This window comes from Dermacentor silvarum, chromosome 7 (genome assembly GCF_013339745.2).
Source record: "Dermacentor silvarum isolate Dsil-2018 chromosome 7, BIME_Dsil_1.4, whole genome shotgun sequence".
Lineage (NCBI taxonomy): Eukaryota > Metazoa > Arthropoda > Arachnida > Ixodida > Ixodidae > Dermacentor > Dermacentor silvarum.
Window position 1 is genome coordinate 130,648,958 of NC_051160.1, and position 14,318 is coordinate 130,663,275.

At 47.4% G+C, this 14,318-nt stretch overlaps 1 protein-coding gene across 1 annotated transcript; it reads left to right on the forward strand.

The window, feature by feature from the left end:
* The first annotated feature begins 9,203 nt into the window (after window positions 1-9,203).
* Window positions 9,204-12,512, forward strand: LOC125946567 (uncharacterized). The gene is made up of 2 exons (XM_049670061.1): window positions 9,204-9,443; window positions 12,066-12,512. The coding sequence occupies exons 1-2, from the start codon at window positions 9,304-9,306 to the stop codon at window positions 12,487-12,489; spliced, it is 564 nt and encodes a 187-aa protein (XP_049526018.1). The 5' UTR covers window positions 9,204-9,303; the 3' UTR covers window positions 12,490-12,512.
* Window positions 12,513-14,318: the final 1,806 nt, after the last annotated feature.

A 14,318-nucleotide genomic window follows, 5' to 3' on the forward strand; every position in this document is an offset into this window, starting at 1 on the left:
CGTCATCGTCCAGCATTTCTTTAACCTGGCGTTTGATTGCCTCTTTCCGTTGGCGACACGCGATATGGATGCTGACGAACTGGGCGCGCCAATTCCTCTGTGAAAATACGGTGTTTCGAAACGGCGGTGCGCGGAACTTTAGATTCTGTAGAGAAGCAGCTAGGGAATTCGCTCACAAGGTCTAATAATGGTTGCTTCTGTTGTTCCGACAAACCGGCAGTAATGTGAATGCGGCTGCAAAGCGTGGTAGCATGTGTCAGGTCCGGTGAAGTCACCTCTAAAGTGTCGACGTCTGAGAAGTCCGCAATTTGGTCGAGGAAGGCGACAGTCGTGCCTTGAGGGATGTGCTGAAACTCGTTGCTGAAGTTCGTTAGAAGAACTAGTGACAGTTTGCTCTGCAACTGAACAAGGCTTCGAGCTATGCAGATATACCGTTCGTGCAGCAGCGGAATATTTGCCTCGGCAATGCCCTCACTGTCGTCGAACGCATCGCAGGTTACAAGGGTTAATACGCTGCTCCTCGGCGGTAACGTGACGTTGTCGTCGACGATTCGCAAGGCGTTGTCATGACTGTCGTACTTGTTGCTTGCGATGGCATGCGCCGTCGAAAACGTTACCCGCGACTCTTGCAAATTAATGATGGCTCCATTAGCCTCCAGGAAGTCCATCCCAAGGATCAACTCTCTCGAACAACTCGGCAGGATAATGAAATCTCCGACGTATGTAAAGCCGCGAATATTCACTCGTGCTGTACACCTGCCCACGGGCTTTAAAAGGCGTCCTCCTGCAGTACGGACCTGCGACCCAGTCCACTGCGCGTAAACTTTTTTCAGTTTAGCGGCAAGTTCTCGGCTCATAACAGAGGTGTCCGCGCCAGTGTCGACTTATTCGTCATCTATGCTGACTGGTATATCCGATGTTACGACGTGCCTTGGATCACCTGAGTGCGTTTGAACGTCGGTCTGTTGTCGCCGCTGTCGTTGCTTGCGTCGTAATGAAGGATATTCGCTGCACTCGGCGTCAACGGCCTCACCTCCCGAGGTCGCTGAACTCAGTTTTCCCGGTTTGCAGGGCTGGGCTTCTCGACGGAAGGCAGGACTTGGCGACCGGTATCGTGACGGAGCCGGTGACGACGAGCGAGGCTCGTGCCTTGGCTATTCGAAGAAATTGGGACGACTCGCCAGGAAGCCCTTGATTTCCACCGGACGCTCACCAGGTCGTGGACGCGGCTCATTCGGAGAGAACCCACTGAGACCCACGCGTCGGTAGGGACACGGCCAGTAGATATGGCCGGCTTCGCCGCAATGAAAACAGAGCGGACTGCGGTCAGGAGCGCGCCAGACATCACTCATTCTTGGCCTGAACTCGTTGATAAACGGCGTATTACGACGGTTCAACCCGACTTCTGTCTGCTCCGTGGTGCGCACGACGTTTGAGGTATTACAGCGACGGACATCGTACGGCTTCCGCATAAGTCATCCTAACTTGCTCCTGCGGCTGCGGTGCCCCGAAGCGTTCTGGAACTTGGATGGCTTGCCTGATCTCGTCTCGCACCATCTCCGCCACAGAAAGTCGCACGACCGGGGGCTGGACCGCCTGCATTTTTGGAGCTCATCTCTTATGACCGCTCTTATTAATTCTCTCAGGTCGCTGACGTCGCTTCCTAGTGTCTCGTTAGGGACGCCACTCGAAATTGCAGTCACGTTTCGATTGTACTGCCTGGCGTGCTGTTGTAGTGCCCTTTCCATTGCACTGGCTTCAGCGAGAAAGGCCGCAAGCGTAGTCGGTGGGTTGCGGATAAGGCCTGCAAAGATTTCCTGCTTTAGGCTTCGCATTAGGTGTTGAACTGTTTTGTCTTCGGGCATTGAAGCATCTGCACGTCTGAAGAGCCAAGCCATATCTTCAATATACGCCGTGACGCTCTCATTAGGGGCTTGAATTCTTGCGTGCATCGCCAACTCCGCCCTCTCCTTCCTGTCGGCGCTGGTGTAGGCGGCAACTAACTGCCGACGAAATTCGTCCCACGATGTCAGTGTCGTCTCGTGGTTTTAGAACCACGTCTTTGCGGAATCCCCGAGAGCGAAGTACACTTTACGCAGCTTGCGCTCTTGGAACCCATCGTTGAATTCGGCTACCCTTTCGAAGTGGTCAAGCCAGTCTTCGACGTCTTCAAGAGCACCTCCGTGGAGCACATTGGGTGTTTGCGGCTGATGCAAAAGGACCTGCGTCGGCGCGGCAAGCGCAGCCTTAGACGGTTGGTGCATCGCCCTGGTAGGATCAGGTAGCAGACCGTGCTGTGGCTGCAGCCCCTGAAGACGACGGCTGGTACGGACGTGTACTGGGGTGAGCTCTGTCGGATTACAAACTGGCGACGAGTCAGGAGTACGCTGCGTCTCGGGCGATCGTATCATTTACCCAGCAACTCCACCAGAAAATGTCACGAAGATAGCAATCGAGACCTTGGCAAAACGGTGTTCTTTCAATCGAGGCTGACACTCGGCGAGCGCGCGTTTCAGTACACACTTCGTCGTTCTCGTTGCAGCGGCCGGCAGCCGCAGGTGCCAGCCTATCTCGCGTCAATATAACAAGTTGACGTCCAAGAGGTTTCGCTGGAGAGCAACGTATATAGCCAGTGGCCCATGCCAAAGCCTCCTAGCAGAATACTGGTGCACTTCGATTCGGGACGTCACGCTACCTTGCCCGAATGCCATAGAATCTAATGGTGACACTCCCGGGTAAGCCGCGGTGATGTTGAATTCACCGCTTTCGCCTAACCGGGTTTGGAAATTGAAATTTCGGTTCAAGTTGTAGGATGTCATAAACCAGAGGACACAGGCCTGCTATCTAGAAGGCACTGCCCACACCCAGTGGTCCCTGTGGCCCGAGTATGTCTAGAAACAGACATTAGAAACAGTATACTCGATACGAAGAATGTCGGTAGCTCGGCAAGAAGGACATTCTCTCGAATATGCAAATGTGGTGTGTATCCCGTGGTAATGATATAGTGGGATGCTTATTGCGTGACCCTTCAGACAGGGTCTGAGACAACCATCGTTGCTGCAGGATTGCAGATAACAAAGTTGCGCGCTGTTATTTATCGATCTATGGTTAGTGAAAGTTTCATGTAGTTTATATGGATGAAAAAGAAAGATCTTGGAGTGTCTTGGCTTCGGATCTCTCAGTAGGCACACATTTTAAACAGTTGCCAAAAGTTAAAAACTTCTCTGTAAGATCGCCAAATGATGTCACTGTTCTAGTGACATGTTGTGTTAAATTTAGTGCCATTCCCTGTTGGGTGGCGAGGACATTGACTCGGCTTTTATATTACTTCTTACTGAACTGTGCTCGGAATTCGTTTCTCGCTCTTACCATTTTACAGGGGGGTGGCAACGGTCACCCTGCGGGAAGTGTACCCTTACGACCTGAAAGCGATGTACAACTTCACCATGAGCACCATAGTGACGGCCGACGAGGATTCCGTGCTTGTGTCTCAGTACTACCGTCAGTTCATCGAGCAAAAAGGCGTAACCGTGAGCGTGTTATTGTGACTATACCTATATATAACTCCATTGCGAACAGGAGTTGTACTTCTGTCTGATGGAAGTATTTTACGCCATTTACATAATTGCACATATACGAACTACTGATAAGAAATTCTGCTCAGCCACTAAAATTAACCTAGAGCTTGTACGCGCGCTTGTAGGTCCAAGTGTGGCAATTCAACTGTCTTGTTGCTGGTGAATTCGCTGAGCAATTTTCTTGCGTACTAGAGCTTCTGGAGATTATGTCCAAATAAAGCTTGAACCTGAAATTAACCATCATTGGCACATCCCGAACTCCACCATTAGCCGAAGTTTACTCGGTAGCACGCGATAGGTTTTATTTTTTTCTACCACTCTTTGACAATAAAGAGAACAGTTAATATGACAAATCTGGTAGCCCGTTGAATTAGAACAGGAATTGCGCTTCAGACAGCGTGAATTGTTGCAAAGAAAATCATTTTGTAATGTAAACGGTAAAAAATTGAATTCGCGTCCTTCACCATTAAATGAATGACACGATTTCAAATTTTTCCCATTTAAACTTAAGGAAGCTACATAATTGAATTGCCGGCTTTCCTCAAAATTTTTATTACTGCGGGGACGCAATTCTTTTTATTGGTTCACCGTAGGTGTGACTTTGCTCAAAACGTGGCGCGGAGACTTTTAATAGCAGTTTAGCTTGTTTTAACGGTAATGTTTCAGGAAAATGCCAGTGTGGAGCCGCAGACTGTATAAATTGTTCCGATATCCAGTAATAATGCGTCTGTCCAAAAGTCAGTAGCGCTGATTTTTTTTTGTTATTGTTTCCTGTTAGTGTACTCACTTGCACCAATTTAAAGGCTGTTCCAGCAAGTGAGATTTCACAATCCTAACATTTTTCATCGATACTTCTCAGCCAAGAGCGCTGGGGTTGTTTAGGTCGCCCAAAAATCTGCACCTGGATGTTGAAGTCAGGGCGGCTGTCCAAGAATACTTTCGGCTTATACGCTGAAGGAGTAGCGTTGAAATTCATCCGTACCGGGAAGAACTTTGCAATGACAGAAATGTAAATGAATGGAACAATTCCATGGAACTCCATCGAAACAAGGGCTGGAAACATCAATGGGAATAACCACAAGAAACGAACAGGTAAATAAGTTGGTTAGGAAGAGACACGACATAGCAGTTTTATTAGGATAAGAGCTTGCAGGACCTCCTCGTGGAGTAAATGCATTAGTTTGGGCCGCGAACTCACCGTCAATAAGCAACGCCTATGACTGTTTGTTCACCCTTTTGTACCCTGACGAATCAAAGGTTGACAGGGTGACATGCACCATGGGATTTCAGTGAGCACTCGCGCACGTGCCAGCTTAGGAGATGCCGCAGAAAGAAGCGGAGCTTTCTTGCCACTTTGTTAACAAGAAGCTTTAGCTCAGGGTTTCCTACGTAAGTAGAGATCGTTTTCCTCGGCAGCCACTGCACCTGATTCGATGTGGTCTGGTAGATTGAAAAAAAAAATTGAAGTGTAGTGACTGTAGGCAGCGGATTTTTTTACTTCAGGCTGTCGGATGTTTTTATAAGAAATTCCTCTAAATTGCAAATTTTCTGAAAACAAAAATATTCAGTAACACGCCTGCAATTCAGCAATGACACATGATGGCAGTTCTGTAATTTGCATTTAATAATATTGTCGTGATACACAAAGCTCAGGGGCTTTATTATAGAAGCACCGCGCCGTATTCGGGAGAAGATACCAGAGAGGCACCAACAACAAGAATGTCTTCTTCTCTTGATGCCTTCCGGAATCTCGAGCAGCCCGGTCGTCGTCTTTGTCGGCGCCAGGGCGCACTTGTGCCCGAATACCGACGCGGAATTACCCTCCCTCCAGAGCGAGCATCGCCCCGATGCTGATCAAATCGTGGCGGATAGACTCGTAGTAGATAGCTTGGCGGTGTCCACTTCACTCGGAATGATATGGCTTCATGCGCACTACGTGCACTACCTCAGGCACCTGTTGACGGCGTTTCGAGCAGCATGAACCGTCACCAACAACCTCGTAGGTCACGTAGCTAATACGGCGTAGAACCTTGTATGGTCCGAAGTACCGGCGTACCGAGAGCCCTCGGCGTCGGACGGGAGACCAAATCCAGACTCTTTCCCTAGGCGTATAAGGGGCAAATTGGTGGCGGAGATTGTAGCGTCGTGCGTCGCGTTCTTGCTGACTAGTTATCCTGACGCGGGCAAGCTGTTGTGCTTCCTCGGCGCATTCAGTGAAATCTTCGGCATCTGCATCTGAACCATTGCAGTCATGAGGCAGCATAGCGTCAAGCATTGTAGTGACTTCTCGACCATGGACCAGAGCGAACGGCGTCATTTTCGGTGTTTCTTGGCGTGCCGTATTGTATGCGAATGTGACGTATGGTAAGATTGTGTCTCAGTTCTTGTGCTCCACATCGACATACATGCAAAGCATGTCTGCGATAGTCTTGTTCAGGAGCTCGGTAAGCCCATTTGTTGGTGGATGATAGGCCGTCGTCTTCCTATGTGTTGTGCCACTCAGCATGAGCACAATGCGCAGAAGCTCAGCTGTGAATGCGGCTCCTTTGTCGGTTATGATGATCGCTGGAGCACCGTGTCTGAGGACGATGTTCTCGATAAAGAATCACGCTGCTTCAGCTGCAGTGCCGCTTGGAATTCCCTTGGTTTCTGCATATCGGGTTAGATAGTCCGTCGCGACTATGACCCATCTGTTGCCGCTGTCAGATAGTGGAAAGGGGCCCACGAGGTCTATGCCAATTTGAGCAAACGGCGTTGCCGGTACCCGAAGGGGGTGCAATAGCCCAGCGGGTTTAGTCGGTGGTGCTTTGCGTCGCTGACACTCAAGGCATGTCCTCACGTAGTGCTTCACCTCTTCTGCGAGCCTAGGCCAGTGGTAGCTTTGTTTGATTCGTCCTAGTGTTCGCGTGTAACCAAGGTGGCCTGAGGTGGCTTCGTCGCGGCAGGCTTGCGAGATTTCGCGACGGAGAACTTCGGGAACTACTAGCAGATGGCTCTTCCCTGTTGGAGAGAAGTTCTTCTTATAGAGAACGCCATCGCGCAAACAGAATGAAGGTAGACTCCGTGAAAATAATCTTGACACCTTCGTAGCTCGCCCTTCCAAGAACTCGATCAAGGGGTTGAGCTCTCGGTCGGCTTGCTGTTCCCGAGAGATGGCGGCCGCATCAACAATCCCTAAAAAGCCTGCGCATTCATCCGCATCTGCGCTCGGTGATTCAATAGGTGACCTGGAGAGGCAGTCAGGATCGAGGTGCTGTCTTTCAGATTTGTACACCACTGTCATATCGTACTCTTGAAGCCGTAAGCTCCAGCGTGCCAAACGTCCATACGGGTCTTTCATATTGGTCAGCCAGCAAAGCGAATGATGGTCGCTTACTACTTGAAAGGCGCGACCGTATAAATACGGGCGAAACTTCGCGACTGCCCATACGACGGCCAGGCATTCCTTCACCGTGGTTGAGTAGTTGGACTCGGTACGTGACAATGTTCGACTTGCATAAGCAACTACTCTCTCGGCACCGTCCTGCCACTGAACGAGGACAGCTCCAAGGCTCACGTTGCTAGCATCGGTGTGGATCGCTGTTGACGCATCCTCGTCAAACTGAGCGAGTACTGGCGGAGTTTGTAGACGCTGCCGTAACTCGTTGAACGACGCTTCTTGCTCTTCTCCCCATACAAACCCAACGTCGTCTCTTCTGAGGCGGGTGAGTGGAGAGGCGAGATGCGCAAAATTGGCAATAAATCGTAGGTAATAAGCGCAGAGACCCATGAAGCGTCTGACCGCCTTCTTATCCGTAGGCCGAGGGAACTTTGCGACTGCTGCAGTTTTATCGGGGTCAGGCTTAACTCCTTCTTGACTAACTACATGACCTAGAAACTGAAGCTCTTCAAACCCGAAGTGACATTTTTCAGGTTTCAGTGTGAGTGGCGCGGACCGTAGAACTGACAGCAGCCGCTTTAGATGTTCTTAGAAAATGGCGGAAAAAACAATCACATCTTCGAGGTAAATCAGGCATGTCTTCCACTTCAGACTGAATAACACAATATCCATGAGCCTTTGAAACGTGGCTGGGGCCGAGCATAAGCTGAAAGTCAGAACCTTGAATTCATAAAGCCCATCAGGCCTCACGAATCCAGTCTTCTATCGATCACGCTCATCTAGCTCTATTTGCCAGTATTCACTCTTAAGGTCCATAGAGGAGAAGTAGCGTGCATGCCGTAGCCTGTCTAAAGAGTCTTCAATCCGCGGCAGCGGATACACCTCTTTCTTTGTAACATGATTCAGCTTGCGATAATCAATGCAGTGCCGCAAGCTACCATCTTTGTTTTTGACAAGCACCACAGGTGATGCTCATGGGCTGTTTGACGGCTGGATGACATGATCCTGTAGCATCTTTTCAACCTGCTGCTGTATTGCCTCGCGTTCTTTCTGAGCTACACGATACGGGTTCTGACGGATGTCTTGCTGTCTCCTCCGTGATGATGTGATGCTTTATCAGCGGCGTTTGACCAACTCGCGACATAGACGAGAAGCAGTCCTTAAACTGTTCAAGCAGTTCCATAAGCCTGTGTCGATCTGGAGGTGTTAAACTCGGTCCAATGTCGACGGCGGGTGTACATGGCGTTGTAGGAGCCTTGGCTTCACCTTGCATAGCAAAACAGTCTTCAGTGTGATCGATTTCATCGAGATAAGCGACAGCGGTGCCTTTACTGATATACCGACGTGCATTTGTGAAATTTGTCAATAGAAGCTCTGTACGCCCGTCGACTAAGGAGACGATGCCACGGGCGATGGCAACTCCATGGCGGAAGATGGTTGCTTGTTCTGCGACCGCTTCTTCGGTGAGCTGTGTGCCACAACTGACGGAAACAAGGCTGCAAGGAAGTGGCGGTATGCAGACGTCCTCGTCGGAATCTAGAGCAGCCCGGTCGTCTTTGTCGGCGCCAGGGCGCACTTGTGCACGAATACCGACGCGGCAATATATCTAATTTGGGTCTAAATTGATGTATTGTACATGGCTTTTAAGTACACCACTAATATGTGAGTAGAACTTCAACAAACCCCTTGTCAGCATTATAAGAAATTCACGTAAGATAAAAAACGTAACATTTGAGCGCTTTGCGTGTTAGAACAAAGTTTACAGAACTGGGATATCTGTTCCTCGTACAGAGTTATTGATTTGTAAGCTTCGTTCATCTCTTTTTACTAGTTTACCAATATTCAACAATTTTTATTAAATAATCGACAACATAAATGAGAAATACACTTGCAACAGTCACCAGATCCTAACTTTTTCTTTCAGACGTAATAAATTTGATCGAATTTGGTACACAGATTGCCGAGAAAAAAAGATTTCTCATTTACCACGCATTTAGATAGGAGCTCCTGAGCTTAAGCTTCCTCTGAAGGTCAGCCATGCATGTTTCGCGAGCATGAGATCGCGGAGCTCAGAGATAGACTTTCGAAATGGAACTTTTCCAATGTCATGACGATTTGTGCCCTCGATCTCCTCGTCATGCTACATCTGATGCGCGCTCCTCCAAGACTTGGCCATAGACGTTCATTGTTTAGTAGTCGGAAATAGTTGTCCGAAAGTGCATGTCAAAATAGATGTAGGTTTTTGCACACTTTAACAAATTCGCCCCTGCTGGTTGCATTGCAACCTTTCAGGCCACACGGGTTCGAGACATCACGGACTACCTCCTGGAAGTTGGTGTTCGCAACATGGAGGAGTACTTGAATTACGTGGCCGGCGCAAGTTTCTTCCTCATTGGCAAAAAATCTGCCACGCGCCAAGACCCAAGCGAGGCTGTCGTCCAGCTGGGTGTCTCCAAGAGTTACAAAGGCAGGCTGGCGATCGCCTGGTACGTTGTGGCGACATTCATTCCGTTCGAGGTATGCTACTGCAGGCCCTGAAGTGATGCCATATTTGCCTGAAAGCTACTCAGGAAACATATGGACAGTGCGACACACGATGGTGCGACACAAGACAAACATGACGTATTGTAATGGGTTGAGAAACTTGGTGGCTGTGCATCGTTCTGTGTAGCGAATCTGGCGGCCAAGCGCCAATTCGCGAAAGAAATACCATATTTCCCATTCACCCCTTCATGGGGAATGTTTTATATTTCCAAATCAAGGAACACAGGGGGAAATGTAAGAACAGTGAAAAAAAGTCGCAGTTTTGCTCGAAAGGCGAAGCATTGATTGCGATAACAAATTACTGGACCACTCTACTAAGCAAAGTTAAAGCTTTATCACCTGCATAAACTGCTGTAAAAATTTTCTCCCTAAATAAGTTACTAAGCACGTTGTGAAACGCACTCGCAGGCAAACACGACCGCTACTCGCTTGGTGAACACGAACACTCGCTGGCATAACGCTGGCCTGATGAAGAGCAGCAGCAGCAGCGAGTGAATTGCCCTTTGGGCTGCCTCTAGCTTGAATGCGAACTAAGCGCGCGAACACGGCGTATGCGAAGCCATCACCTATCTCCGGCCACCTAACTTCGAACCCAACTTGAGGAACCTATCTGCTGTAATATGCCTGGGTGGAACAAATTCTCAACAGTAAGAACTTCTGCTGCGGCAGTCCCCTCAGTTACTTACCAGCAGTGCTCTGCGCTTGCTTTTACGGTACCTCTGAAGCAAATCTGCAGCAATTGGAGACCACTTTGAGGTCATGTGTTGTTACCCTGTGCGTAAAAAAATACTAGTAAATACTAAGTAAAAGCTTCTTCTGACTAGAATATTTTGGACAGATCATATATATGTAAATATCCTATAAAATTTCCGAAGCTGTTCAAGCTTCACCTGAGAACATTGACACGAACACTCATGGGGCACGAACTGCAATGCAACCTTGGCCATTTTAAACTTACACGAAACGGGAAGAAAGCACATCCTATAGTGTGTACTTTCAGCTCACATTTATTTCTTGCATTAGTGAGATGTCGCCGGGACATTTTGAGTTTTGTAACATGATTTTCATTGCACAAATATTACTTGAACGAGAACACGCATAGTCTTCTTTAGTAAGCAGTGGTATAATTCGAATGTGAAAGCCTTCCACATGGCTCTTTATTTATTTATTTATTTATTTATTTATTTATTATTTATTTATTTATTTATTTATTTATTTATTTATTTATTTATTTATTTATTTATTGAATCTTACAGGGCCAAAGGGAATTGTATAAGGGGGGTTACAAGATAAAAAGATTAATATCAGAACAGGGGGGCAAACACTAGGCATTGTACTGAACAAAATTCATCAGAATTTTGTACTGAAACCTTCAAGAAAACCTTCAACATTACAAAGAGAACGGTTGCTTCCCATTATTCCTAATACAGGGCATTTCTTGAAACAAATAATGGTAGCAGGTACCATTACTACACCGTACTACGATACCGTACTGTTTTCTCGTGTGACTTGAATTCGCATACGATTGTTGTGAATATAGCGGGCCATATCTTGACACCACTGACAGGGACCGGTTATTCTAGTGGAAGCAGCAGGAATCAGAACTTAAAACCGACAGATAAGTATTGTATCACTGGTCGCAGCAGCAAGTGCTGGGCCTTCTCCGGTTAAGGTGGCGCCACCATTGTGGCCACTGAGGCAAAGGTCTCCGGTGACCTGGCACTCCTCTCTCTGCAATACTTTGACGGACAGGCGAAAACACTAATATCACCGGAGCCTAAAGCACTGTCATTTACGCCACGAATAATTGTTGGCCCGCCTAAATCTGCTACTTGTCGGGCTTAAAAACGTGACTCGCCAAAGCACCCTCTTCCTCTTGTCATGACAGATGCACCCAAGATCTTGCTGTTCATCAAAACTTTACATATACGGCAGCGCAGGCGCCGCACCAGCTATAGCTCTGTTTCGTGCAGCAATGTTCACGAACACCGCTTATGTGCTCTCGTTTTTTGCATAAAGTTGGTGCTTTACACTTCAGTTAACATTTCTGTACCTGTTGCCTGTTAGCGCTTATTTAAGCGTTGTACCGTAGCCCGAACCACAGCGGCTGCCTTGGATGACACTCATTTCAGTAGCGCTTTTATTCCGTTGATATTTTTATGGTGTAGATGGGCCCGTGAGACATTGTTTCTTCTAAAAGAAGCTTTCTGTTTGAACCAAATTTCCATGCATCAATTTTGTTTCTTTGAAAAGAAACTTTATGTTTGAACAGAATTAGGAAAGCGTTCAATTAGCCTTTTAACTATTTCGTGCAATATATTTATTACGTAAATAATTTTATGAGCGTCATCAAGTAAAACTGCGAGAACAATGGGACACGCCTAACCACAATACAAACAACCCATGCGACATAGTCGGCGGAGGAAAATAGATTTAGTAGAAGTTGGCGGTTCAGCGGTTACTTGCAGGCTCAAATGAAGCATAAGCTAATAGCATAACGTAAATGCTTTGCAAGAGGCTATTTACAGAATTGTTTCTCAAAAGCACTGGTGACGTAATCGCAGGTACAGTGGCGAGGTGTACCACAGCGCCGTCATCGCCTTGAACTTGGTTCACACGTCGCTGCTGCGCTGGACTGTGGGCGACGACACGGCGACCATCAAACTCCGGGTGCGGCCCCAGAAGAACCTGGAGGAGTCGGTCGAGTACGACAAGGACTCGCCCGAGGTCATCCAGCGGCAGTTGGAGCGTTTCGCGTTCGGAGCCATGTCCCTGGCCATGATGACCGCTGCGTGCGGCCTCTTCCCCGTCGTAGACCGCAGGAGTGGCAGCCGCCAGCTGCAGCTGCTCACGGGCGTCTCCATCCGCGTCTACTGGCTGGCCAACTTTATCTTCGACTACTTCGTCTACGCATTGTCCAGCCTCACCTTCTGCTCTACTATGTTCCTCTTCTTCGGCGGTTTCTTCATCGAGATGATGCGTCAGTAACTGTGATTATACCATTTCCTCGTTTCAGTGACGTTAGTCAGATAGTACGATCAAAACGTTTCAGAAAACGAGGGCGCAGGGAGGAAACATTGCTCTCGGAACTCATAAATCATGTGTACAAGCAAATTGATAGTGGCAATAAATGAAGTGCGATATATCAGCGAACAGCCATAGGAAAAGCAAAAATGGTTGCCCAGTATGGGACTGGAAAGAGACACTGCAGAATACATTTAGGAATGGCCTGCGCCTGACAGCACAATTAATACCGTTGGTATTGTTACGGGGATATGTCAAAAAGGGGTTATATACAATATTTACACAGTGACAGCGAGTGACACCATAACAACAAAGATGGTGCGCCAGGGCACAGCTCGTCCTCTTTCTCGACTGCTATGCAACTTCTTCCTCTGCAGGATAGGCGGCTCATCAGAATATAAATGACTAGATGAAGCAGCCATTATTTTACGAAAAATCAAAATGCTTAATTGATGAATTACCGTAATTACTTCAATGCTCTTCTGAATTAGTTATCTTATGGCACATATTTTAATATGCGAAATGTAGGTAGGGAGTTGGCAAGGCGTTCCCACTTGGAACGAATTCTGAGAAATGCACCATTTGTGAGATATTAGTTTTCAAACTGCCTGACGAAATGGGCACTGGTGTTCCAGTTATTTTTGCTTCAATTCATCAAACAGCGTTTTCTCGTAGAAGCAATGGCCGCCTGATCGAGTAATAAATATCTAAGGTTAAAATTGTGCTATCTGCCACAGGCAGTTTTTAATGTTTTGGTGAAAAAAGAACACCCTATATGTTCATGAATATTCAAGTCAGCGCAATGAACATCAAAGCATTCCGCCTCTTTTGACGATAACGCTCTGTAAGGAATATAGGGGAACATAAGCGCCATTGACAGCAGCTGCTAGAAACAAGCAGTGAATAAAAGCCAGTATATCATGTGTTAATTATTTCTTGGCACGAAAAAAAACGTTGTTTTTAAATCACAAGACGTACATAGTGTTATTTGGCACGTTGGAATTGTCGAGATGAATTACCTAAGGTGCAGATATTACTTCTACGTTGAATATGTGCAGGTAGCCAATAAAAATGCTTACTAGTAACTTTCTAGTCCCCACTTTAATACAGTGTTGTAATTGCAAAATTGAAATTCAGCAGTAATGTCATGCCAGATCAGTAGGAACCCTCAGTTTAGCAAACTCGTTGGTTAAATAGTATCGGTAAATGTGTTAAATAGTATGGTTAAAATATTGAGGACCTGAACCGAGGAACTGTAAGACTGTGGTTCAGTGGCGCACCGACGGGGGGTGATTCGGGGGTTGTAACCCCCCCCCCCCCCCTGAGGCCGACTTAACCCGCTCTTTTGTTTAACCCCTTTTCTTTCCTTACGCATTTCAGTACTGCAACTAAGATGTAAGACGCGCAATCGTCTGCACACTCGCAAAAAGCGCATTTTTTGACAATTTCCCCCGAAGAAAGTGAAATTAGCGCTGTTTAGATGGTATTGGCAAACTGTCAACCCCCCCCCCCCCCCCCCCTGGCAGAGATCCTGGGTGCGCTACTGCTGTGGTTGAAGATGAATATGCAGAAGACACACATAATGTTCAATAGCTTGGCAAGGGCACACGAATTCAGGTTAGGAGACAGGAAGAGAGCGGTGTGTATCAGAGAACAAACTGGGATAGCCGATATTCTAATGGACATTAAGAGAAAAAATGGAGCTGTGCAGGCCATGTAATGCGTAGGATGGATAAACGGTGGATCACTAGTTACATAATGGATACCAAGAGAAGGGAAGCGCGTTCGAGGAC